Genomic DNA, 26,013 nt, shown 5'->3' with positions numbered 1-26,013 from the left:
ATAGTGTAATATGTCTTTCAAAATATCACAAAAACTGTTTAAAATCTTCAAAAAGCCGTCAGATAAATGTAATGTTGCAAAACTTTTAATAATTTTCATCACTAGTTCAGAAACTGACCTTCTCTGGAACCACAGCAGCCCCAGGGTTCCTCCCAGGCCGATCTCTGACTTAAAGACCTCGGTGATGGGCATGCCGGCGTAGATGAGCTCCTGACCTCTCTCATCACAGATGCTGGTCATGAAAGAGGCCGGCTTACGGATCAGACCCAGCTCCTGTACAGTGCAAGGACAAGAAAACAGAATGTTCAGCGTGGTGTTGTTTTCATCTCCTGAGCATAAACCCACTTCATAAGCTTTCTGGCTGCAACACTCACTCGTGCCCAGGAGTAATCCATTGGTACAGTGGGAGGAGGCACCTCTTCAGCTGGCTGAATAACTCCTTTGGCGACAAGGTCATCATACACAGATCTGCATGGAGGAAAATGACACATCAACTTAAAAATTACACCAAGAACCACTGACATTTTTTCTGGGCAGGGTAATCTTGACTGCACTGACTTGATGATCTCTCCCAGCTCATCGAAGCTCTTGGGAACAAAAGCTCCAGCCTCCTTCAGAGCCTTGTTCTTCGCCACTGCTGTCTCGGAGGCCTGGTTGGCACAAGCTCCTGCATGGCCGAACTGAACCTGAAGGGGACACAGAAGAGCAACATGAGTCAAAAAACTGATTTTAAAACAGCTGTGAAACTTCTAAAACTTGCTCAGAGGGAGTCCAAAGGCAAATTTGGATTGTTGGGTTCTCTGTTTAAATTTGTAAGGACTTCATCTTGCTATGCTAAGCGTTATGTGATGACATGTTGTAAACTGCGTTATACAAACAAAATTGAATTGAATGTTAGGGTTTGTTTTGATGTCCATAAAATGAATAATCAGATATCCAGGAGCAAAAAACTGACTCCACATTGGTACCTCTGAGGAGAACATGGTTGCACAGGTGCCGATACACCAGCACACCACCGGCTTCGTGATCCTGCCTTGTTTAATAGCCTGGCAGATCTTGTACTCCTCAGTGCCGCCGATCTGTCAAAAACAGGTAAGATGTAGGAATAAATATCTGTTCAAAGCATCAGGCAGTAAAGTGTGGAGGTTTGTTCCTCACCTCTCCCAGCACAACAATCATCTTCACTCCAGGAGTGTCTTGGTAGCGCAGCACATGGTCAGTGAACACTGAGCCTGGATATCTGCAGGAGGACAGTCCAGATTTATGCACCAGTTCAAAATCACAGGGAGTAATTCTGTAAATAAAAAAATGAAACCGTTGCATACCTGTCTCCACCGATGGCCACGCCTTCAAAAACGCCATCAGTGGTGCGGGAGATGATATTGTTGAGTTCATTGGACATGCCTCCTGAGCGGGACACGTAGGCCACGCTGCCCGGACGGTAGAGCTTAGAGGCGAGGATGTTATCCAGCATTCCTCCTGTGTTCCCGATCTTGAAGCAACCCGGCTTGATTCCTCCGACCTGGATAAAAAAACAAACACAAAAGTTTGGGGTTTTTTTCCCCTGACAGCAACAACAAAGTGAAATCCAGAGAAATCTTCTGAAGCAAGACTAACAGTCGCCGGTCCGATGATCGTGATGCCCTTCTCATCGGCCGCCTTGATGATCCGCCTGGTGTGGGCTTCTGGGATTCCCTCAGCAATGATGGCAATGGTGTGAATCTGAAAGCAAATAAAAAGGAAGCTTTAGAAACCTTTAAGAAGAGGTGTAGTTCTTTAAAAAGAATGAAGAATTATTGATATAAACTGAAATTAAGCATTTCATAGGGAAGAATTTTCTAAGTGCACTGTCCAGCCCGAGTGGAACCAATTGGTACATCGTTCAACATCACTGGTGATGCTGCTGCCAGAGGAAAGACATTTGTCAAATCAACCCCCACTGATGTCAGAAAAACTAATCAACATTGCAAATTAGAGTCCTGTGAGTCGTTTCTCATAGTTGAAGGGGATTTGGCAAATGCAGACAGCAGAAAGGGGAAGGATGCAAAGTAAATAATGAAGCTGAAATAACAGGTTCGTATCCACAGTTTACATCCAGTGAGACTAAAGATCGCAGAGCGAGCAGATGCTGCAGGAGGCTGTTTACCTGCGGGTACTGCATGGTCTCCATGGTGCTGTCAAAGGCAGAACGCAAAGAGGCGAAGTTGATGAGCACGTCCACATCTGGATGCTTCTTCATGGCGTCACTCATGTTCTTGTACACGGGGATGAGGATCTCTTTATGCCCCCAGTAGAACTTCTGTTTGTGGTCGCCTCTGCAGAAAAGCACAGAAGTTTACTCAGAGGCTCTTCTATTTAATTTAAATGTACAATAAAGATCCGTTCCACTTACGTGAAGGGGTAAACCATCGCTGCGACAGATGGTTCCTCTCTGGAGCAGACGTAGTCGAAGTCCATCATGCCCTGCACTGCTCGAGTCTGCATCCCCCACACCAGGGACTTGGTGTGTTTGCTGAAGAGGGTTGTTGTTTTGGCTGCAGGGAAAGAAAAGCTGTTAGAGACGGAAACTGAAGATAAAGCAACTGAAGCTGCATTCAGACGTGGGATCCATAACGGTGCTGCTTTATCGGTCTGTTAAACTGATGGCACTCTGTCATTCAGACAAAGGTTACTTTAACGTTCCTTACGGGTTCTTTCAGAAGAAGCAGTGACTTAGAGAAGTGACGTATAATACACAATAATACACTAATAAACCAAATACTAAATCTGAACTAATCTGATCCATCCTGTCTTCATGTCAGAGGTAATTTAGAATTAGATTTAATTTGTGAAGTTACGCCAGTTACGTTTCTTGTCAATGTGTGCAATTAAAAAATATGTTGCACAAATTTTTCAGGCTCAAGATCAATAGCAGCAACTAGTGAAATCAAATAACCAGAATCACCTGTAGGCTCCTGCCAACCTGTAAAGTCACAGTTTACATCCATGAATGTCCAGATTTTATCATTAAAGTTCTGGATCTAAAATGTCATCGCTTCATCATTTTGTTAGATATTTGTATTATTGACTAGCTAAATAAAAATAAAAAGCATTTTGGCCACTAAATTTAAATCTGTCCATACTAGAGTCCAACTGAATGCATGTTTTTTTTTTTTTTACAAAATAAATTCACAAACATTTTTACAATAATCAAACCAAAAACCAGCATGTTTAGTGATTTTAAAGAGACGTTTGTATGGATCTTGTTGCTGTCTGATGCTCCTTTATTTAAGAAACTCAGAGGAAATCTTCCTGGAAGCAACAAACTGAACTTCAGCACCTGTTGTTGTTTAGTGGGTCTCATCAGCCTGACCTGTTACAGACTGTTTTCATTGGTGTAAAGTTTTATTTTTATGGACCTTTGGTTGTGTAATAAACGTTAAATTGCAGAGTAAAATGAATGAGAAAGGTGATTTGTGATTTGGGCTGCAAACTGGGGTAGTTTTGGATCAATATTGGTCCTGAAATGTGAGAAAGTCTTCCATAAATAACTTAAAACAAAAAAAAGGTTGTATGTCTGAAAATAGATTAAGATAAATGTGCTCTACATAAGTGCTGAGACTGAAAAGACCATTTCTGCTCAATACAATCACAAAACCAGTAAAAACCTCACTTAACAGTCACTTTCGATGTAATCAAGTTTGGGTTGCAGAGCCTCTTGTTGTCCAAAGAGGGAGCTGTGACACCTGCACCCAAACATTCATGACAACAAGGCTTCTATCCGTCATACCGGTGAGCAGTGCATGAAAATTGTGTGACATGAAGTGCGTCTTTTCTCACCAGCGGGAGCTCCGGTTTTCACCTTCTTGGCTGGCGAGCCCTCGACTCTGGCTTTGTTCTCAGAGAAAGAAGCTGTTCTGCTGGATGACGGGGTCTGGAAACGACAAAAAGAAAAATGATATGAATTTTTTATTTTGCTGTGCAGATTTGATTAAGTATGTGTGCTAATAAGGACGACTCTGCTGAGAATAGATCTGCTTTAACCTCTTAAAACCAGAGCTCTTGTTTGATATGCTTTTTCTTTATATTTTTTGTTAGAATAAAACATTTTTAAAAAATTAAAAAATAAAAATATATTTAAATTTTTTTTACAAATATATAGCTAGATATAATAATAAAAATAATAAAAATAACTAACAAATAAAAAATAATAAAATAAAATAAAACAATTTAAAAAATAAAATTATAAAATAAAATAAAAATAATAATAAAAATGAAGTACTGTGGGAATATAACCCAAAATGTGATGTCCACACATGTGGATGCCAGGTCTTAAGAGGTTAAACTGGTAAAAACAGTGCTTCTTTATCTTGTATAAGCTGGATATAAAGAGCAGGGCGGCCTCAGTCCTTCAGGTTATATTATGAGACATCACCTGCACACTAAGTACAGAGTGAGGTTCGTTGTTCCAGAGTTTTTTTAAGCCCTCGGCTACAGAAGTCGAGCTTTATGAAGGATGACTAACATGACTTTAGTGCTTTGAGCTTTTACACAAACTCGTAGAATTCTTAAAAAAATACAGTTTTTCATACTTCATCTGTTGATTTTTGCTGGATTCATTTACATGCAGCACCAATTCCATTTTGTTGTGATACGTTGACCTCTGTATTCGAAGGAAAAATACATGCTTCTATGTGCACACACTGCTGAAGTCCTTTGCGCTACACATTCCTAATGGCAGCCTCAGGCAGCAGCTGCACTGCACGACTGACTACAGACTACCATCAGCCCACAATGGCCTGCGATGCTCTCACACTAAAGAGCTTCTGATAATGTGGTTCACTAAAAGGACAAGACAGTGAGAAGTGAGACGGAGGCTGTGGCCTGTAAATCTTCCTCTCATTCCGCCAGTGAACTGATGATGTAAACGCACGACATCGCGGCGGCCCATTTTGTCTCCACGGAGACGGCAGCTTGTGTCGTACCGATGTGCTGCCGCTGGAGTTGAGGAGGAAGTTGGCGGTGTGGGCGGCGACGGGAGGCTGGTTGGGGATTGGCTTGTGGCCCAGCGCCATGCCGACGATGGCGGTCATGTGGGTTTCTGTGCCAAAGACGTGAATCGGGATCCCGGTGGTCTTTCCTGAGAGGAAATCAAAGAAAAAATCAGCAGGTGTTTACAGACAAAATGCCCTCAAAGCGTACAACGTGCCCTGTGCAACATCACCTAAATGTGAAATGATTAAAAACTGTATCACTGCACAGTAATGGCTCTAAGTCAAACAGTAGGTATCTGCTCTTATGTAAAACTAGAAACTAACAGTTTAGAGTTCCCCCACAGCAGAAACTCAATGCATTACTGAGATGGAAATCTTTTATTTTTCCAATATTTCTGTCCTTTATTTTTGACGAGTTAATCCAGGGTGTGTTGAGCCGTCATGGGAAATGTTGAATCTTTGGAGTGCTGCCCAAACTTACTTTTTTTTTAGTCTGTTCAACTGTAGCCTAGCTGTTATGTAGTATTTGTCTTTAAATGTGTCTGAAATATAAAGAATTTGTTGAAATTACTAAAAAAAAAATGTCCCAAAGAGTCGATGTTTTTGTCCAAAATGACCCCAGCTTGTTCAACACCACTGGACGTTTACTGGAAATTCCAAAAATGACTTGACATTCATCCACAATTTCTAAAAAAAAATGTTCAAAATCTCTAACAAAAGTCGACGTTTGTGACTTGAAGTTTGTCCAGAACAACTCAGAAACAGTCCAAAGTGATAAAAACATGTCTTTTTTTTGTCCATTTGTTCTCTGGTCTCCACATTTCTGGAGAGATGTTCTGTCAATCTTAAGAGACAATTACTTTTCACATTGTTTTTCTGCAGAAGCTCTTGAGTGAATTTGCTCTTCTTCAAGCTTCTGCAGACTGGGAGTGTCAGACAGTATTTTGATTTATCCACAGACGTCTATAAATGTCATCTCCCCATCACCTTTTACACTCATGCAGCCCCATATCATCACAATCCCACCTCCATGCATCACTGTCAGGACTATGCATTCACTGTGGTAGTCCTGAGTAGGTTCACACCAAACATGGTGAACTCCATCTGAGCCCAACAAATTTACAGCCAGATTGTGAAAGCAGTTGTCCGTGGCATCATTTTAGGAGGACGACCACTGCAGCTCTGATTAGTGGTACTGGGACTCGTTCTATACGTTCTGATTACTGCTGCAACTTATTTTTAGTTGCTCACTGAGTTTTTTTCTATCTTTCTGAAATTTCACAATCACATTTTCAAACTCCTCTGGCAATTCTTGTTAATGTAGAGCCATGATGTAGACACGCAGATAGACGCAGCCTACAGTTCTGCTGTTCACAGCTCATTTCAGAACCAAACCATATTTACGTAGATAGATTAACTAGAAATCACTGGTGGACTTGGTTTGATAAAAGATGCATTCACTTTTGTTGCATTAAGTTTCTGTTCTGGGGTCTGAATTTTCTATATAGTCTGTCCAAAGTACTTGTTTTGATTGTTCATAAGAAGAAAAACTGAACTGTTCAGCTTAGAAAGAATGCAATTATTAAGCGGTGATGTCATTTTTGATCGATTTGGAGCAAGGTGTCCTCACTTCTGTTGTATACTGTACATTTTTAAATCTTGATTTCACAACTTACCAACTTCTCCCATCACTCTGAGACCTTCCTGGTAGTTTGGGCCTCCACGGCGGACAAAAATAGTGACTTCATGCTCCTTTAGTGGCACCTGATAGTCTCTGATGGCTCGAACAATCCCCTAAAAAGGACAAGGATGTGCTCAGTGGAAAATATAACATTGAGGCTCATTTTTAAAACAAAATGCAGGTGATATGTTACCTTAAATGTTGCTGCAACATTTGTGAAGTTAGCGATGCTTCCTCCGATGATCAGAACCTTCCCTGGAGCACATTATGGGGGGAAAAAAAATAATTTAACATTAAAAAATAAAGAAAAGAAAGACCCCATAAATAGAGAGAGAGATTTTCCCACCATCCCGGTGCTTCTCTCTCGTCATCAGAGACAGGATGGTCTTGGCGTAGTCGTATGTCTGCTGCTCGCTCGGTGCTCCTGAATATTCTCCGTAATTGGCGAGTTCGTCGACTCCACCGAGGTCACAGATTGTGTCGCTGGAGGACGATAAAGCCCACAGAGACAGAAAAAAGAAGATTTTTCAGCTGCAACTATAAAAAAACTTCAGAAAAACACTCTTGTCCATACATTTTAAATTAATACCACACAGTAAACAGACACAACAGCTTCGCAGCGCTCAGAGGGAATAATTAGTCACAGCTGATGTGTCTTCACGTCACGCTTTCCTCCCCGACAGACGGCAAAACGCTGCTCGTTCCTCCAGACTCGCATCCAGGAATCTAATTTAGCAGGAAGCTGAATCTGCAGCATCAGTCTCGCCGCTGCGTCTTCTGAAGCTAAACCCAATTATGTGCAGTGGAATCAACATAACGAGGATGAAGCCTGGGGACAGTTTAGGCCAAACGTGGTTTATCTCACACAGGTGGATTCTGGTGTTATTTAGGCTTTGTTTAACCCCAAAACCTGCCAGTGAGTTTGAATGGAATTTCTTTATAAGGCAGCCAAAATTACACCATTTAGAAATTGAAAAAAGACAAAAAAAACTGATTTTCTGTTTTTCTTTAAACTAATATTGTGTCACATTAGTTCCATCTGGAAAATTAACCAAATCTGAGCTAGAAAATGTGATCTCTAATTTCAATATCTGCCAAAAATAAATGGTTTGCATTAACTAGATTGTGTAAAAAACAAAACATTCTGTGCGTCTTGGTGCAATCATGTCGCCATTGTTGTAACAAAAACAAGTTGTCATTGGACCGAATTCAGGCAACTTAACACCCTGAATACCATACCTTGTTGGCAGGTCTGAAAGGCATATTATCTTTAAAAAGAAAAAGAAAAACTGCTACCATTCCCAAAAACTCAAAGAATTGTTAGATTTTAAATGTTCTTACAGTGCTGGAGCTAATCATGTGTCGCATGACTGGCATTGCATCAGAAAATGTACGCACATCTAAGTTTAACATTTTTCCAGAAACTCCATTATTCTATGTGTCTCCTTAAAAATGTGCCAAAAATAAACAGTTTGCAGCAATCACATTCTGTGAAAAACAAAAAATTATGCTTTCTTTGGCCCAACAAACAAGCCATGATTGATTCAGATGTGAGTGACAGTCGCTTGGTAAAAATTCTGAGACTTTTTGGTTGGACTGCAGGCAGGCAGTGTTTACACAGAGCAGAGAGAGGAGACACATATGGAAACAGATTAAAAATGTACGTAGTGAAATATCTACAGTATGTATAGTCACCATTTGTTTGACATTACTGGTAATTTTAAAAAAAATGCATGACCTGTTGATTCCAGGTCTTTTCAATTTTGGTAAATTCAGTTTTTAAGACTTACAGCACTACAGGCTTGTTATTCTGTCCCCATTGAGGAGCAGGGCTTTATATTGCAGTGAAAAATGAGCCACAGTGACTAGAAATGTGACAGGAGCACAGACCCACTCAGAAACTGCTTCAAGTTTAGAGGGGTTAACTCCGCTTGTACCTGTAGACCACCGAGGCGCCTCCTCCCGCCACCATGGTCCAGATTCTGCCTCGAGGGTTGAGCAGCGTCAGTTTGAGACTGGCTCCACTCTTGGCATCAAGGTCAGCGATGTAGGCCTCCTGCGAAACAGAAGGAGGCCTGATTGCAGCTTTAATCAGAGCAGGACATATACAAGCGGCTCTCCATGTGGCTGCAGCTCATGTTTTCTGCTTTTAAAGGGTCATTAATTAGAAGTATTGAGCGGATATTCGCAGTGAGAGTGGATGTGATGCACGTCAGCGCTTGTTTGTGACAGTCGGGACACAGCTGGTGGCTCAGAGTGAAAAAAAAAAACCTCCCAATCAAAGACTCCCGCTGTCCCTCGACTGGCAGTGTCCAATTAGAGCGAACCGTCTGCTGCACAGACAGACTGCTGCAAAAACAAGCTCCCACATGCATCAGACAATAAATAAATAAAAAAACAACATCCTGTGGACACAAAACCTTTTCATTTGATTGTTTTCAGCTGCAATAGTTAATACTTATTACTGGCACGGTTTAGTTTCAAATGTAAAGTAGATCTGGTAAATTTATTCTACAAAGATCCTCATCTGCAAATATTTTATCAGGTTTATTTCTGTAGCCCATTTAAATACAACTAGATCTGACCAAAGTGATGCACATGTTAACAATCAGGCAGCAACAGAAATAAGCAGCCAATTTGGAGAAGAGAATAAAAGTGGAAATATTAAAAACAAGAATAAGAGCAAAGTTAAGATCATATATTTATCTTCTAGTTGTTAAAAAGATTTTAATAATCCTTCATCCTCCAGAAATGTAATTTAATATAAGCGTAGTTTCTAAAATAAACAAAATGACTACGGCTGCTAACAACATTCCTTTTTAAAAAATTTATTTAAACAACAGCATTTTCTAAATCCCACTGAAGTGAGGTAAATTATATTAATATATATATATATATATATACATATACCCACTTGAGGCATGTTTCCTCTCTAAAGTCAGGCTAATTAAGATGTCTTTATATGACACTTCTGAACTAATTTGAGCTGATTTATCCTTAATAATCCCACTAAAAGTTTATTTTCTTTTTAAAGCAGGTGTAGGCAGAATTTCTGACGCAAAAAAAAAATTCAGAAAAACTTTTAAAAATATTGTAATTCAAGAGGAGAAGTTTGATTTTTGAGGGGTGTAATATAAAGCTAAGTTCAACATAGCCAGACTTTGTTTGCATTAGCTGGTTCAACCAAACCTAAAGCCCCAATCAGAGGTAATAAGTATCATGATAATGGACACCAACTTTCTTTGTTAACTGGATTTGCTTCTTCAGACACATAAAAGGAGGCATTTGATGCATCATGCGGCTGTTCTTCTGCATAAAATGGACCAATGGTGTGCCACCTATTTCAGTCAATAAAAACATGATGCTCAACGTTTAGGTCTGACACCATCCCATAACAAAGGAGACGTAGAAATCGCTTCTGTTTTGGGTCAAATTAAATTAAATTAATGTTATTGATGGCGTATAAATACCAACAGAATAACCAATTTTCTAATCTGTGTTCTATCAGCTGCAGTTCCATCAGAGTAAAAGGAGCAATTCAGGACCAAACATAAAAACATATTTCTGCATTTTCTGCATCTGAACCTGAATGCAACACAACGCATACAGTGTGTGTGTTACTGTAACTGCACGGCTTCATGCAGTGGGGATTACACATTTACAGCTCAACAGGTTTGCAGATAAAATCACAGCTGATAGTCGGTATCGCTCAAAGAAAATCATCAGGCTACTAACAACAGATTTAAATCTGCAACTCTAAACCGAACCTTCTCCAGAACAGGCTGACTGTGCAGCATCTGTTGCCATGGTGATACAGCAGGTTAAAAGATTTAAAGGATTGATCTGTCACATACTCATACAGCATGAGCATTGAAACTCAAATGGATGGATCCAGAACTCTGACTTTAGACTCAACAAAGCTGCTAACATATAAATGTGGCTTCGTAGCACAGCCCTCTGATTGGTCAGTGAGTTGTGCATTTATACACTTTGATCTACTATTTCAAACATAACCAGCCGGTTAGGTCTTTAGCACTACAGCGAGCCAACATCATAGTCCTGAAAACACTGAGTTAAACCTGAAGTTACCCCACTAACCTCAAATGACCTTTTGCTGACCTTTTGGTTTTACTATTTCTGTGTGTTTGAAGTAAGTTGGCATATGCCATCTGGAGGGAAGAGCTTTGGACAGACGGATGCTGCTTCATTGCTGACACAAACATCAATAAAAAATACATGATTATACATAATTAACCTCATCTCATGTAAGTCCTACATTTTGTAAGTGTTGTGGAAGGACACCACAATAGGTCTCGGTCACAGTTTACACAAATTATTTAAACAGTTCATTGATTAGGATGAAAATAAATAAATGATGTTGTTTTAATTTGGAGATGCGGATTTTATGAAATGAAGTTACAGACGGATGTTCTTTTGTCCATTTAGTCAAAATCTAATTAGAAACGCTGAGAAACAGCCCCTCGGTGCCACTAAGATTCCTAATTTGCTGATTTACCTCCTGCTCTCCAGCCCTGGTAAGCATTTTTCCCTCACTACACAACAACACCGACTGTGTCCTGCTGACAAACTGAAATGCGATGCACCTCCTCACCTCAGGATAAGCCTCTCTGCCAAAGGGGGGAGGAAACTCCACGTCGCCCCACTTGGCCTTGCAGATGTAGTCGGCGGTGGCGTCGATCTTCGCCGCCATGTCCAGAACGTAAACTCCATCTTTTGTGACCACTGAAGAGGAGAAAGAAACATGTTACACTCTGGGTTCATGCTCGGCTACAGGTGACCTACAGCCTTCCTGGAGGAGGAGGAGGAGGAGGAGGAGGAGGAGGAGGCTGGACATCAAAGCAGCAACAAGAACAGCTGCTGCAGGGCATGAATCAGTTCCCAATTACTTCATTACAAACACAGGCTGCTTCATCAAACAGCGAGAACATGCATTATTTAACGGTTCCTTCCCTCGGTGTTAAAAATGTGGCAGAGTCCTGATGATTTTCTATAATACATTAATGTTTTCCTTCCTAATTTCCCTTTGATGTCCCCTTTCTAATTTCATAATCTGATAATGTATTAATGAACTGGTGCTGACGGTATCATGAGAGCTTTATCAGATGTATCTCGTCGCGTTATTGTGAATTTGCATGAATGAAAAACTCACCCAGAGGGTTGATCTCCAGGTATGTGAAGAACAGGTCCTCGTACAGGTTGAAGAGTCCGACGATGAAGCTGGCCAGAACCCTGCAGAGAGAGGACATCAACATGTGAAAATCGGATTTTTGGATTTGCTGCAACATTGCCAATGACATCTAAATGTTTTATTAGGCTTAGTGTCCACAAACGTTTTCAGGCAGCCAACTGTATGAGCGAACTCGTCCCCTTCATAACCAACAAAATGGAGGAGGAAGTTCTTCTGGATCGTAAACTGTCTAGAAAAGTTGGATGTAGCATCAGGGTCTGAAATGTTAAATCTGCATTATTTCTACCAGCCAGCAGGGGGCGAGTTTGACTGTATAGAAGTCTGTGAGAAAATGATCCTACTTCTCACTTGATTTATGACCTCAGTAAATATTTTTCTAATCAGTTTATGGTCTCAGTCACGAGTGTCAAGTCTCCTTCAACACAACACGATGTTAATTTATTAAATTATAGCCCCACTTAGAGAAAAATAGACGATGAAGGAGGGCATGTTTTAGGGATGTAGTGCACAGTATCCTTGGGTTCTCCATTTAGAGCCTCCTCTTTCTCCAGTTTAAAAAAAACAAAGCGTCAACAGCCAAAATGGCAAACTCAAGGCTTCTAAATAAAAAAAACATATATATGTAGACACAGTGATGTCACCCGTTGGTTAATGGACTGCCGTTTTGAAGCCTTGAGTTTGGAATTCGACCGTTTCCATTTTGGTCTTTTGATGTGAATCAGACTGAGAACCTGTTAACAACATGGTGGCGACCCACAAGTCAAGTCAGGTCCTAAAACTTACCCTGTGTTATTGTCTATTTTCCTCTAAATGGGACCATAATTTACAAAATAAACTTCATGCTGCTATTGAAGGAGACTTGAAACTAGCAATTGGAACTGTAAACTCATGAGGAAAATGTTTACAAAAGCATCTAATCAAGTCAGAAATAGGGTCATTTCATCAAACTTCTATGAAATCAGACTTCCTTTTGCAACCAGATGAGTCGCCCCCTGCTGGCTGTTAGAGTGAATGCAAATTAAAGGCACTTCAACATTAGTCTTGCACTGGTTGCATCTCATTACCATTCTGCTACAGGGGGTAAATACTTGAGGTTGTTTGCATTTCTTTAAATCAGCTACAGTCATCTTGGGTGATGCTCAGCCCAGGACACAGCAACGGTGCCCCGGCAAGATAACAATGTAGGTAAAACTGCTGGTGGACTATTTGCAAGCAGGCAGAGGAGAACTGTCAGTAAAATGGTCATTCATTGAAAAAAGAAAAACAAGCCTTCTTCAAAACTTGCCATTTTTAGCCTGTATGCTGGAGGCTTGGAGGCTGTTGTGTTATGTAGTAAAAGAGATAAAAGATTTTGAAAACAGATGATAAAGGGGGATAAGAATCCTTTGTGAAGTGGCAGCAAAAACGGTAGATTTATAGCCAGACTTAAAATCTGCAAAGTTACGCTACTTCTGCATTGGCTTCACTTCTTGGACCTGGAGGTTACATCCATGTTTTATATTTAGCATATGGTTGTCAAGATATTGTTGCCTAAGAAACAAAGAAGAAGAAAAATGCTATATGGGTGCACAACCTTACAGTGTCAGCAGCAAAAACCTCATTACAACTTGAAAAAAGCTGAATTAATCAACTGACAGAAAAGTAACCTGCGTGTATTTTGACTATTAATTATTCATGAGTTATTTTTTAAATCAAGAGTGCCAAACATTTTAAGAGCTAGCTTCCTTAATACACTAATGTTTCACAATTGTCTGGCATTTTGTAGATAAATAATGAAATACAAGAGAACTCGATCAATAGTTGCAGCCTAAAATCACAAATCAGTGTAATGTGGAAAGGGACTGAAACAAAGCAAACTAAATACAAAAAAAGCCAATTTAATTATCTCCTAACTTGCTAAACATTCACAGCATTTTCAATACAAAGCTCATGGATGTATACACTGATTTCACAGTTTGCTTCATCTGCAGTTTTTAAGTTTAAATTAAAAAGCTTTAGTTGGATTTGCATATTTTTATATTTCTGTTGTTTCTCTCTGTGACTAACAACAAAATTTTAATTTGACAGAACACAGCAAATATGTAGTTTAATCTGTGTTCTGTCATATTTTACACATAATTTGAAAACTGCATGACAATCTGTAGCAGTGGAGGCTTGTTAAGGCTGAGCTGGACACCTGCACATGAGCTGCAGAGTCTTGCTGTAAGAGAAGGAAAAATCTAATTTGCCTCCTCCCACATATGTCAAACCAGAAACATGAAGAGCTGCTGCAGGGCGGAGGGGCAGGGTTTTGTTTTCTTGCCTGTCAGCTGTGATGGCAGCTCAGAGCCTGTTGTCAGACTCCGAGTGGCCCGTTGGGGTTAAAAACTGCGACCAGAAAACCCTCAAGTGACTCAGCCTCACATGTCTGAGTCTGACGGGAGGGAAAAAGGCCGAACGCTGCTCTTGTTTTGAGCCGAGGGGGGCTGAAGAGGTGATTTCTTCAATGTCAGCTGAGTCCGGCCAGAGTGTGCCGTCACTGGAGATGGATCTGAGGGCGAGTCGCCGCTTCAGTCCCATCAAAATAAAAAAGGACGTGCTCCGAATGCAGGGGGAAGGAAAGCTGGGGGTGGAGGCCGATCGAAGCCAAGGAAGGGAGTTTGTCATTTGTCTAATGGAATGAAATGAAACACCCTCCTCCTCCCATCTGCTGCTCCCCCAACGTTTACTGCCGACATCAAAGTGTTCTCCACTCCTTCGCCTGTGTTCTCCACTTTAATTACATAATGGATCCGTTTGTTTTAGCAGTGTAGTGACGAACATGTTGGCTGTGAGAAAACGTATTCATGCATAAAATGTCACAAATTATGAACGACTTTCAGGAAAAGAAAAAAGCTGGTTTGAAAGGGTTCTCTGTGGAACTAAAAAAGGTTCTTCTGTTGCATCACTGCTTTAGTTATCTTTCTTAAACAGCTCTTCTGGAGGCTCTCTGGTTCCTCGAAGCAACATCATCATTTGAAGAATCTTACATAGAGGATGGTCACATGCTCTATGTGTTACTTTAAATCACTAAAGGTTCCTCCCTTTTATTGGGGTTATTTGGTGGCAGGTGATAATTACAGCGATTATCTTAATTATCGAGGAATCACTTTGTCAATAAAATGTCATAAATGTCCATCAGGTCCATCAAGATAGCACCAAGAACCTAAACTAGTAAATGGGTTTTAACAAAACAGATCCAGAAATGCTGAAAATTATGTTTACTTAATGGTTTTAATGGTTCTTTAAGGCACCTTTGAGGGTTATCTAAAAACCTCTCGCTGAAAAGGTTCCGTGTGGAACTAAAAGTGTTCCTGTATGGTTCTCCTGAAGGCTCTGCAGTTCAATTGGAGTCATTTGGTTTGGTGGTAATGGCGTTGTATCAGAGCTGCATGTACTACCAAATCATTTGCAGAATATTTTCTTAATTACTCAAATAAGCATTTGGGTGATAAAATATCAGCGAACAAATGTCACCGTTTCCCAAATCCCAGGTTTTGTCTCGCAGCACGTTGTTCTGTCTGAAGAACCCAAAACATAAAATGTGTTCACATAAAGATGTTGTTTGTTCTGCAAAACCAAACCTGTCCCGTGGATTCATGTAGATTTAAAAGTGCTCTCTTCTTTAGAGTTATACTAAAATAAAATAAAGCTCATGTTAACTGGGCATTATGATCTAAACTATTTGTGCATATGAGCTGCTTTTGCGATGCCATAAATGCTACAAGACACAATTCCTGCATTAACATCGATGTCCTTCACAGTTTAAATACGCAGCCACAGGACACAATCAGAGAAACACTTATCTGGGCTGAAACAATCCAATATAATTCCCAATAAAGCTCATTGTGTTAAACGTTGAGCTCATGAAATTAAATGTTGGTGCGGGAATGTTATTATAGAGTTCTAGGTTTTGACATGTACAGTCATTGTGAGGCTTTGTTATTTTCTTTCAATACATCTATCAACACTAGATAATAATTGTATCTAAAATCTGCTCTTGTGGCTCTGAGTAAACAACAATAAATAATCAGATGCATTTCAATGTTGGAGGATGTGTTAAGTCTAAACTCTGACACTAAAATGATTAATTTCACTACAAATAAATTTTTGTTTTTAGCCACCTGGATTATTGAGAACTGACATTGACCCTGAAAAAGATATATCAGATATCCTCAGATTGTGATTAGATGCAGTCAGTCTCAGACACACACAGCGAACACACTCCTGTGACTCACGCCTTCTTGTCGTTGGAGACGTTGGTCAGCAGCGTCTTCTTCACCAGGTCTTCGCTGATCTTCTCATCCACGCCGATGAGCAGCTTCTGAGCTTTGGCGTCCACGTCTCCGACATCCACCCCGCCTTCGTGGTGAAACAGCACGTGGTCGCCCTCCCGGGTGGCGTAGACGCACACGTAGAACTCCTCCTCCTGCACAAGGTAAAACGACAAAGCAGAAATAAATGTCTCCGGTGATAAAGCGTTTAAAATGCGACCGGTGGACTGGAAATGACGGACAATCAGTGCTTTACCTGTTTATGAGGCACGAATGGCTCAATGAGGAAGTTCTTGAGAATGCCTTTGGCCTTTCCCACCTGTGAATCATGGACAAAACAGGTTTCTTAGGAAGAGCTGACACAAAAAAGAGAAAGCAGAGCAACATGTGGGGACATACTGAGTTTAAAAAAAACATATTTCTGTTCTGCATTTAATTAACGTGTCTACATTTTATGGGCTGGTTCAAGGAAGCAAATCAAATAAAGTAATACAATAAAAACATTGAAACAACACATTGACATTTAAAGGAAAGAAAATGAGCTGCTGCCGTGTAGATCTCCAGCTCATTTGGCTGAAGCCGTCACTGCTTCTCTGTTAAAGGCCAACAGTAACCAGCCGAGAGCAGCCGGCCGAGGAGGGAAGAAAAAAGGCCATTTTGGAGAGTGCAAATAAAAAAAATAAAAAAAACAGAGTGATGGAAATAGAAAGGCGATTGAAAAACCCACAAGAGACTTGGGGCCCTTTCAGAAAAAAGGCGAGACTCACAGAGAAAAACAGAAAATATGAAGATTACCGTTTGTGAATGCTTCAATTTAACCAATTCATGGTTATAACATTAAGACACAAATGATGAATTAGATATAGTAAAGTGAGAAAAATGGGAAGAGACAAATATGGTTTAACGATAAGAAGGCATTTTAGTGGATGACTTCCTCCAAACAGTGCTGATCTCATGATAAGCTGCTAAAACGCAACAAGAGGCAGCGATTATCAGTCAGACAAGACACAAGATGAATGGAAATATAGTGCACAGGAGAAGTATCCAGCCCAAGATCGATTAAATGTCAAATGATTCAGTATTATACCAACAGTTAAACAGTAGTTCCTCTTATGAACCAAAAAGAAATACTGTGAAAAGACTATATTAAAAATTCAGTGCAACAAAAGTGAACACCCCTGGGATCACTGTAGCTAAACTGGGCCCACATGTAATTTCTAGTCTGTCTAACTGCATGAAAATGGTTCTAAAATGAAAATAAACAGCAGAACTTTCTCAGTTTTGGACCTATGAGCTGTGCATGTTTGCATCATGGCTCCTCATTAAAACGATTAACCAGAAAAACATCGCAAAGATGGAAAATGACACTATAAGACCAACTAAAAATCAGTGGAAAAGGAGCCATAGTACCACTAATCAGAGCTGCAGCGGTCGTCCTCCTGAAATGACTCCACGGACAGTGAAATACTTCACATAATCTCGCTGTGGAAAACAGACGAGCGGCTGGTTCAGACTTGACACAAGAGCTGTAATTTAAATCATCTTTGACAGCTCAGCAGACAGCGAGGGGGAGAGTTCATAGCATCGACCCCTTTGAATGAAGGACAAGAAGATAACAACAACCTTGTCTCCTGTTTAGTGCAAAAAAACTGCTAAATAACATCTGCTACAGAACATGTAAAGAAGACTGATGAATGTTGGGAGCGCACTCTTTGGTCAGATAAAAGAAATTTGTTGGGCTCAGATGGAGTCCAGCATGTTTGAACTACAACAGTGAATGCATCGTCCTGACAGTGAAGCATGGAGGTGGCAGTATCATGATATGAAGCTGCATGAGTGCAAACAGTGTTGTGGAGGAGACATTTATAGTTAAATTAATAAATGCTGGCTGACAAGATGACTTTCAGTCTGCAGAAGCTTGAAGAAGAGGAATAATCCAGCATGAGAACCTTCCACAGCAGAAAATCTAAAGAAAAATGCAATAAGTTCCTTCTATGGAGCCTGTATTTTTATTATAGTAAATCTAAACTGTTTATTTTTGATTCTACATCAGAGTAAATACCTACTGTTCAACTTAGAAGTGATGCAATAATTTGACAATAAAGTGATATTGCAAAGGTGTGTAAATAAAACTAGTAGGTTTGCCCACAATAAAGTAATTACTCCACTAAATTATGCTTCTGTTTAGAAGATGATAAAGACGACACAACTCAACAAGATGAAGCACTCACCGTCCACAGCACAGCACTGCATTTATATTTATTTATGGCCTCTTGCTGCTGCTGACAGTTTCATGCGACCTGCAGGAGATACATCTCTATGCTGCAGCCAGACTAAACGTCATGAAGCGACACTCTATAACTCGCCTCCTGGTTTATGAGGCACGGCGGCGTCTCAGTGCTACATCGATGGATCTTCCCTGAGTGTTTGCTCACCGCCTCAGCTGACTGCGCTGATTTACTAGCGGCAGACTAACGGTGAAGTCAGCAGCAATCGAGGCGGCTGTTTAGGCACAAGAACGAACCACATGCATCGGAGGGAAACGGCAACAAAAGGGTGAAGGAAAGGCCGAGAAGAGGAGGGAAGCAGAGGGATGGTATTGATCGGAGGAGAGCTCTTTTAAACAGAGGGGTGGGTGGAGGGTAGATGACAGCTGAGAGGGTGGATGACGTACCATCGTCTCCTTCATGAGGCGAGGCTTCAGCCACTCTTTGACGCCGTTCAGGTCCAGGTTGACGCCGACCAGACCCAGCTTCCCTCGCCTCTTTATCAGCTGGTCCGGCTTCACCACCAGCCTCTGCAGGAAGGAAACAGTCTGGATGTTAGCGACAGACATCTTCACTTCACACTTATCCAAGCAGAAAAGCTACAGTGTGTTTACAGATATAGGATTAAATATAATATTGGAGTTTTGAGAATATTTCCCAACATATTTTGGCTGATTTCTTTCATTTCAGATGTTGCTCCACCGTCTCATGTTTTGTTCAGAGTTCATACATTTGTTTTTTGAGATCAAAATCATCAATCGAAAACGTATCTAAAATATGTTTTATGGTTTCAGATCTGGAAATTTTTGTACGTAATCCTTAAAAAAAAGCAATTTTAAAGGTTCAGTATCTCCAGAAATATGACTCTCACAGCCAACTGGCAAGGACACAGACAGAATATATTCCAGTAGATCTAAATGATTAATTTGGCTCCAGTGGACGACAAATTTTAATTATTCGCCCTTGAAAATGCAAAGAAAAGTGCAATATTTCATACTGTATATATGTTTCTTGCTGAATAATACAGTCTTTTGTTGACATTTCGCCAACTTTTGAGGCCTCCAACATCATTCACAAGCCAACGTTCCAGTTTCTTGCTATTTTCACAGTCCAAAATGTTGAAGTGGATGCAATCATAAGATGACAAAAACTGGTGTTGATAGGGGGTCTATATATTGTTTTTATATGTACAAAGTTACAAGCTGCTTAAATGTTGTCTTCATGTTAAAATTTAAAATGTAAGGATGATTTGGAATTGTTCTGGAAGCTATTTAGTCTGTGTCCTCACCAAATTTAAAGTCTGTGGGAGTTTTATTGTCTTGTTTACCTACACTGCAGATATTAAACTCCTAAAATAGCTTCACAGGTAAGATGCTTGATTGATGGTGAAATTACAAACATTTACAGACAAAACTCTCTTTAGAACAATTTTCTATCTGTTTACTTTGGATCAGAGCCGATATTTCACTTTATTTGCATCATCTAAAGTTACCTGACACCTTATTTAAATATAAATAGCTGGAAACATTGACGTTTCATATTTCAAACAGCTTTACAACAACTTTTATTATTATTATAATATTTAATGTAGGAATGACCTCAAATTGTTTCTTTTATTCTACAAGCAATATTTTGCATGGGTAGTTATTTATTCTTATTTAGTTGAAATTAAATTTCTATCAATAAAATTGTTGAATCTTCATGTACAGCATTTTTCCGAGTGCCCACAGGTGTTCCCAACACTGAAAAAAAGAAATTTACATTCATGTTTGACTAATTACTTTTAAAATATCTGCTCTGTGTAAACACTGCCTGCAGTTCAGCCTCTCTGAATTTTTGTCATGTGGCTTCTGGTTGCAGCTGAGTCACTAAAGGCTTCACAGTTGCGATGGGATGCACAGAATTTATTTGGTTTTACAAAATTGTGTCAATGCAGAAGACTTTTTTTTATGTAGAATAAAGTGATTTTGATGAAATTTTAAGTTTTCCAACTGAACGATGAGTCACAGATGAGCAGTTCAAGAACAATTTGAAAGTTGAAAACCCAACAATTCTTTCTGTTTTTATGGCTTCTGGCTCTGACGCATGGTGCTATTTTGGGTTTGGTTTTCTTTGGCAGGTTCTGGGGTTCAGAGGGGTTGAGCAAGAATCTCTCATCTCCATGTGAAGTAAATGCAGAATCACCTCCAACCCCCCCACCACCGTCCTGCTTCCTCTCACTTGTAGGTCCGATAAAGAGAATGACTTATGACGGTGGAGCCATTACAGGCTGGGAGCTCGCCAAAGGAAGAGAAGGGTTGAGGGCGAACGTTAATGCAATTTACTAATCAATTCTGCAGCGGCACACATCTCCGTGGATCTGCCCTCCGCATCCTCCTTCCAGATAAAAACCTCCAGCCGACAGAGGCAGACTGGCCGAATGACATTTGATTTAATCCAATTACCTTCTATTACATCCACCTATGACTGCTTTGCTTTGAGGAGCAGTGAGGACGGGAAGGTAAAGAACCAGGAACCTGCAGATCTTCTTTTCTTATCTGCTTTTACTTTGTTTCATTTCCACTAAGAATAGAAGAGAGCTGATGCATCGCTGCAGCTAACCGCCGCCAAGAGACCACTCCGTTGCCAGCCCAGTAATTGTCTCTATAAAGACGAGATCATTTTCCTCATGCGTAGGCAGCACGTCATAGATTTATGGTCTTTAAAGTAACATTAGAACAAACTGACTGAACTTTCAATATCCCAGAAACCCCAAAACACATTTATCTAGCTGAACCAAGGAGCGTTTGGCATTTCTGCTTTTTAAAAAAATCACAGAAAATGATTCAAATGATCTTATTTGCTTTAATTTCAGTACAAAAGCTTTTTTTTTTGGTAAATTCAATATAGATGTTCAGTTTAAAGTTAAAAATGTTATTAGCAACAACTATTTTGATAGCTGATTCATCATTTTCAGTCATTTTTCAAGCACAAGTGCCAACCAGTACCACTGTTCAGCTTTTCAGTTTGCTTCTCTTTCTCTCGTGACATAGGTCAGACAAATAAATTCAGGTTTTTAAGTGTCGGTCTGACAAAGTAAAGATATTTGTTGGGCTTTTAGGAAATGTAAAGAGAAAGATCTGGTCTGCTTCAACCTCAGCTGTAAAAGGTTCAATTTAAAAGCTAAAATTATTATCAGCAACAACTATTTTGATGATTTATTGACCATTTTTTACTAATTTTTCCAATAAAAAACTATCAAACATTACCAGATTCCAGCTTTTTAATTGCTCATCTTCAGTCAGATCAAATGTATTGAGATTTCATACTGTGGGTCTTAGGTTTTGGAAACAGTGATGGATATTTTTCAAATATTTTTGATAAAAAGATCAACCATTCAAATAGAAAATAACCAGCAGATTAATCAGTAATGAAAATAATCCGAGCTGCAGCCTTTCTCTTATATTCCTGCATGATTTTTGATGCTACACCAATTGACAAACATGTGCAGGTAGAAGTTAAATCAGAGAGGAGAGTTTTGCTTTAAGACAAAATTCTGACCTGAGTGAGGAAGTTTAATTTTTAAAAAGCTGAAACAGATCACACTGGATCAACAGTTAAAGCACTTCTTGAACAATCTGACTGTGAGCCAATTAAACAACATTTTGACTTCCAGGTGGTTTCCTGTCTCACCTCTGTGAGCAGCCATGGGTGCTCCTGAGCCAGCCGGGCGAAGTCGGTCTCGGCCGTCACGTTGGCATAGCGGAACCGGTTCTGGACGGCCGCCGATGTGCAGATGTGCTTGTAGAGGAACTCCTTTCCCGTCTGCTCGGAGATGGCTTTGGCCGACATGACTGCTCAGGCTGGACTGACCTGAGGTGAATGAAAACAGAAAAAAATCAGCACGAGAGCATAAACAGCGACGTTATTTCAGCTGCTGTCAGAACTGTCAAGAAGCGAGAGAAGTGGAAGACAGCTCAGTATCTGTGTGTAACGGGGGTGATATTAAATAAATAACTGATGCAATTCCACTGCTGTGGATTAAGGGAGATGGCAGATTCTGCAGATTCAGGTCTTCTATCCTTTTGCACAGTCACATCTCCTTTTTGTCTCCTGCTCAACCCACCGCAGTGACGCCAGTGAAGCTAAATCTAATGTGATCAGTCTGGGTTTGTTTGATCTCTACGCTAATGAGGTGATGGATACAACAGAGCACCCCTGTACAAAATCCCTTAAATGTCAAATGGTATCACTTCTCAATATTTCCTTTAATTCAACGTTAAACAGTTGAGTATTTCCTCTAATGAACCATCAAAAACACAAACTTTAAAATGTTGAAAATTCAGGCCCCAAAGCAGAAACTCAACAAAAGTGAATCCACCTGTGATCACTGTCACTAAACTGAGTCCACCTTGATCTCCAGTCAGCCTATCTGCGTGAACATGGTTCTAAAATGAGCTACGAACACCAGAACCTTCCCAGTTTTGAACCTACAAGCGTTGTCTATCTGCATGTCTGCATCATGGCTCCACATGGAAAAGAACAGCTCGGGAATTATACAAGTCAGAGACTTTACAAAGACGGAAAAGGACACAAGAAGATCAATGAAAAATCAACAGTTGCAGCAGTAATCAGGAGGTACAGAAGGAGCCATCGTACCACTAATCAGAGCTGCAGTGGTCGTCCTTATATTAAATGACTCCACGGACAGTGAACTTCTTTCACAATCTAACTCTGAAAACACAGACAGCCGCAGCTTCAGACTTGGCACAGGGTTTATCAGTGGGAATCAGAGTTTCTGTAAAGCTCAGATAATGAGAGGACGATGTAAATGTCAACCTCTATGTATGGCTTTTTTGGTCTTTGGCACAAAACCCCAAGATGAGACTTTGATAAAGAACATGAAGGAGCAAAGAATGATGTGCAATAACTCTTTCTATGTGCAATAATTCAACTGTAGGTAAATGGTAGTATTATCATTACACTGTGTACACATAAACAAGAGCAGAATGTACATTTATATTTTGTGTTTGGACATATTTTATTTCATATTAATACTTACTGAAGTTTTTCTGATTCTGATTAAAAGAAGCCTGATGAATGTTGGGAACATATTCACTGGTCAAATGAGACCAAGATAAATTTGTTGGGCTCAGATGGAGTCCAGCATGTTTGGTGTGAACCTGATCAGGACGACCACAGTGGATCCATAGTCCTGACAGTGAAGCACGGAGGTGGGAGTGTGATGATATGGGGCTGCATGAGTGGAAAAGGAGTTGGGGAGATTTTTTAACTTTAACTCTACTGTTCAACTTAGAAGTAATACAATCCCTGTGATGTGGTGCAATTTAGAACCATTTAAGTGACACTACACAGGAGTGTACACATTTCTGCTGTAAGCCGTATTTGCTAATTAAACAACCACATCCTGCTGAAGCTGCAGCACAGTGCAGGTGTTCGTACGTGCACTGGAGCCGTGAACCTACACATCATCATTAGCACACATTAGACACGTGTGTGATAAGGAAGGAATTTAGAGCGACTTTCTGCCACCGTGACGGAAGTAGAGCGAGAAACTCAATAACCAGTAAAAGCATCTGTAAGTTTTACAGCTGATGGGTGGAGCTGTGACCTTTGGAGCTTCAGCCACAACGAGGTCAAACGGGATCAACACTCACAACACGGCACCAGCGTCTGCATTTATTAAAGGGATATTCAGGTGTTTCATCCTGTGATGCACCAACACAGCAGATGTTAAAGCCAAGTAGAGGTAAATTTAGCATTTCCAGCACCAAAAGGAGAAGAACTGAGAATAAAAACTCGCTTTGTTGACCTGTGTTTCATTTACGCGAGCATTAATGGTCATTTTAGTTCATCAAATAATCAGAAATAACATGAAAATGCCTCTTTTTTCTCTCCAATCAATAAGCTGTACACTGATCACGATTACTTTTGTGGTCAGTCGCCTCCAAAATGTTTAATCTGAGCCAAGAACAAAAAAAAACCCGAGAGCCTCATTAATCTCTCTGCAGGAGCAACCTCAGACATGAAATAGACTCTCCAGGAAACTAAGATCAGGAAACACAGGTGACTTGTTTACAACTGGAATCACATCACCTGCAAAGACGTGACGCAGCCAGAAAGATTGTTGCTTTACTGAACACTAAAGCATTAAACTCAACGTTATCATCAAAACTAGACTCAACATCAACCAGTGAGGTCGACTCTCACGACAGAATTTCGATAAATGTAGGTTTAAAACTGTTGATTTGACGAAACACATGATTTGTTGGGCTTTTACACAAACGTTCCCAAGTAAAAATGCAGCTTTTTAATTGCTTCTCTTTCTCTCATGACTCAATTCAAATAATTATTTTTAGCTTATCGACAAAATAAGACATTTGTTGGGCTTTTAGGGAACTGTGATGGGCATATTTAAGGAAATTTGAAGATCTGATCGTTCATCTCAGTTGAAAAACTGTTCAGCTCCTTATAATAATAAATGTAAATGTCCCATTTGAATCAGCACCAACTATTTTGATCATTTATAAATCACTTTCACAGATTTTCCCAAGTAAAAATTGCAGATTCCAGCTTTTTAAATGCTCTTCCTTATATAAACAAAATCATTTAGGTGTTGTTTTGCTGGTCTTTGACTTGGACTTGACTTTTTTTTTACATGAAAAGATGAACCAGCAGATTAATCAGTGATGAAAATAATCTTAGCTGCAGTCTTTCTGTTGGACTATGAAGTGCAGCGATAACAAACCTTTAAGTCATATCAGAGAACAGAGTTTTGCTTTAAGACTAAATTGAGCCGAGCCGCATTATTTATTTTTAAAAAAGCTGACTTCTCTGAATAAAACAGATTCTGCTGAATCAACCATGGCAGGCTGCTAAACACCCCGACTCTGGATCCCCAAAGTCATATCACAGCTTCCACCTGAAATCAATGTTGAGAAATGTGGCTTCAAAATATGGATTTGTTCACTAATGAGCTGCTGAAGCTCCTCCGTGTGTCATGTAACCTTGCAGGAACCAAGAAGCTGCTCTGCTCCTCTGGGCTTCATTAGGCTGAAAGCCCTGAAGTGGGTCCAAACGCTGCGTCTCTGGCAGCTGCTGCTTAACTGGATTAATGGGACTGTCATGAACCCTTTTCTCGTTATTGATCAGAGCTGCTTCCAGATATGGTTGATCACAAAAACTCCTCCGGCCTCCATCCGTCATATTACAGCCAAACTGTCAGAAATAACATTTACAACCAGGAGATGATGGATGGCACAAATAAATCAGATCAAGCGGACAGTGAGGCTCAGAAATCTAACCAACTTGAGCCACGTTTCCTCAACTTGTTTCATTCATTTGGAAACCGGTCAGACAGCAAATCCACTTTCTGGCAAAGCTCCAAATCAGCACTGAGTGGAAACTTCAGCTCATTACTCAAAGTTCCTATTAGGCTCCATTCAGCAGTGGATGGTGGTCCAGCTGGTTTTTACATCAGAGATAGACACTCAGAGGGATTTATGTTGGAAATCAGGAGGTAGAGTTTCATATTTACCTGCTTCGTGGTGTGTTTCGGTGTCTAACAGCAGCAGCAGTAGAGTGTTGGTGG

General features: G+C 40.2%; 1 protein-coding gene across 1 annotated transcript in view; it reads right to left on the bottom strand.

The window, feature by feature from the left end:
• aclya (ATP citrate lyase a) overlaps positions 1-26,010 on the bottom strand; it is a gene marked incomplete at its 3' end in the record, with an annotated part of 27,971 nt that extends 1,961 nt beyond the window's left edge. Inside the window, exons 1-22 of the mRNA XM_008284864.1 lie at positions 25,960-26,010; positions 22,095-22,274; positions 18,830-18,952; positions 16,412-16,474; positions 16,120-16,310; positions 11,825-11,904; positions 11,267-11,397; positions 8,592-8,710; positions 7,001-7,137; positions 6,848-6,909; positions 6,650-6,767; positions 4,965-5,119; positions 3,820-3,913; positions 2,393-2,534; positions 2,147-2,315; positions 1,618-1,722; positions 1,326-1,522; positions 1,159-1,240; positions 969-1,079; positions 559-686; positions 375-468; positions 119-273 (exon numbers count right to left, since the gene is read on the bottom strand). Coding sequence (XP_008283086.1) covers positions 119-273; positions 375-468; positions 559-686; positions 969-1,079; positions 1,159-1,240; positions 1,326-1,522; positions 1,618-1,722; positions 2,147-2,315; positions 2,393-2,534; positions 3,820-3,913; positions 4,965-5,119; positions 6,650-6,767; positions 6,848-6,909; positions 7,001-7,137; positions 8,592-8,710; positions 11,267-11,397; positions 11,825-11,904; positions 16,120-16,310; positions 16,412-16,474; positions 18,830-18,952; positions 22,095-22,253 — 2,615 coding nt within the window. The remainder of the gene's footprint in view (positions 1-118; positions 274-374; positions 469-558; positions 687-968; positions 1,080-1,158; positions 1,241-1,325; positions 1,523-1,617; positions 1,723-2,146; positions 2,316-2,392; positions 2,535-3,819; positions 3,914-4,964; positions 5,120-6,649; positions 6,768-6,847; positions 6,910-7,000; positions 7,138-8,591; positions 8,711-11,266; positions 11,398-11,824; positions 11,905-16,119; positions 16,311-16,411; positions 16,475-18,829; positions 18,953-22,094; positions 22,275-25,959) is intronic.
• Between the last annotated feature and the right edge of the window lie 3 nt (positions 26,011-26,013).

The sequence above is a fragment of the Stegastes partitus genome, unplaced genomic scaffold (assembly GCF_000690725.1).
Source record: "Stegastes partitus isolate 25-593 unplaced genomic scaffold, Stegastes_partitus-1.0.2 Scaffold376, whole genome shotgun sequence".
NCBI classification, from domain to species: Eukaryota; Metazoa; Chordata; class Actinopteri; family Pomacentridae; genus Stegastes; species Stegastes partitus.
The sequence above is the reverse complement of the archived record's forward strand: the minus strand, read 5'-3'. Positions and strand labels throughout refer to the sequence as shown.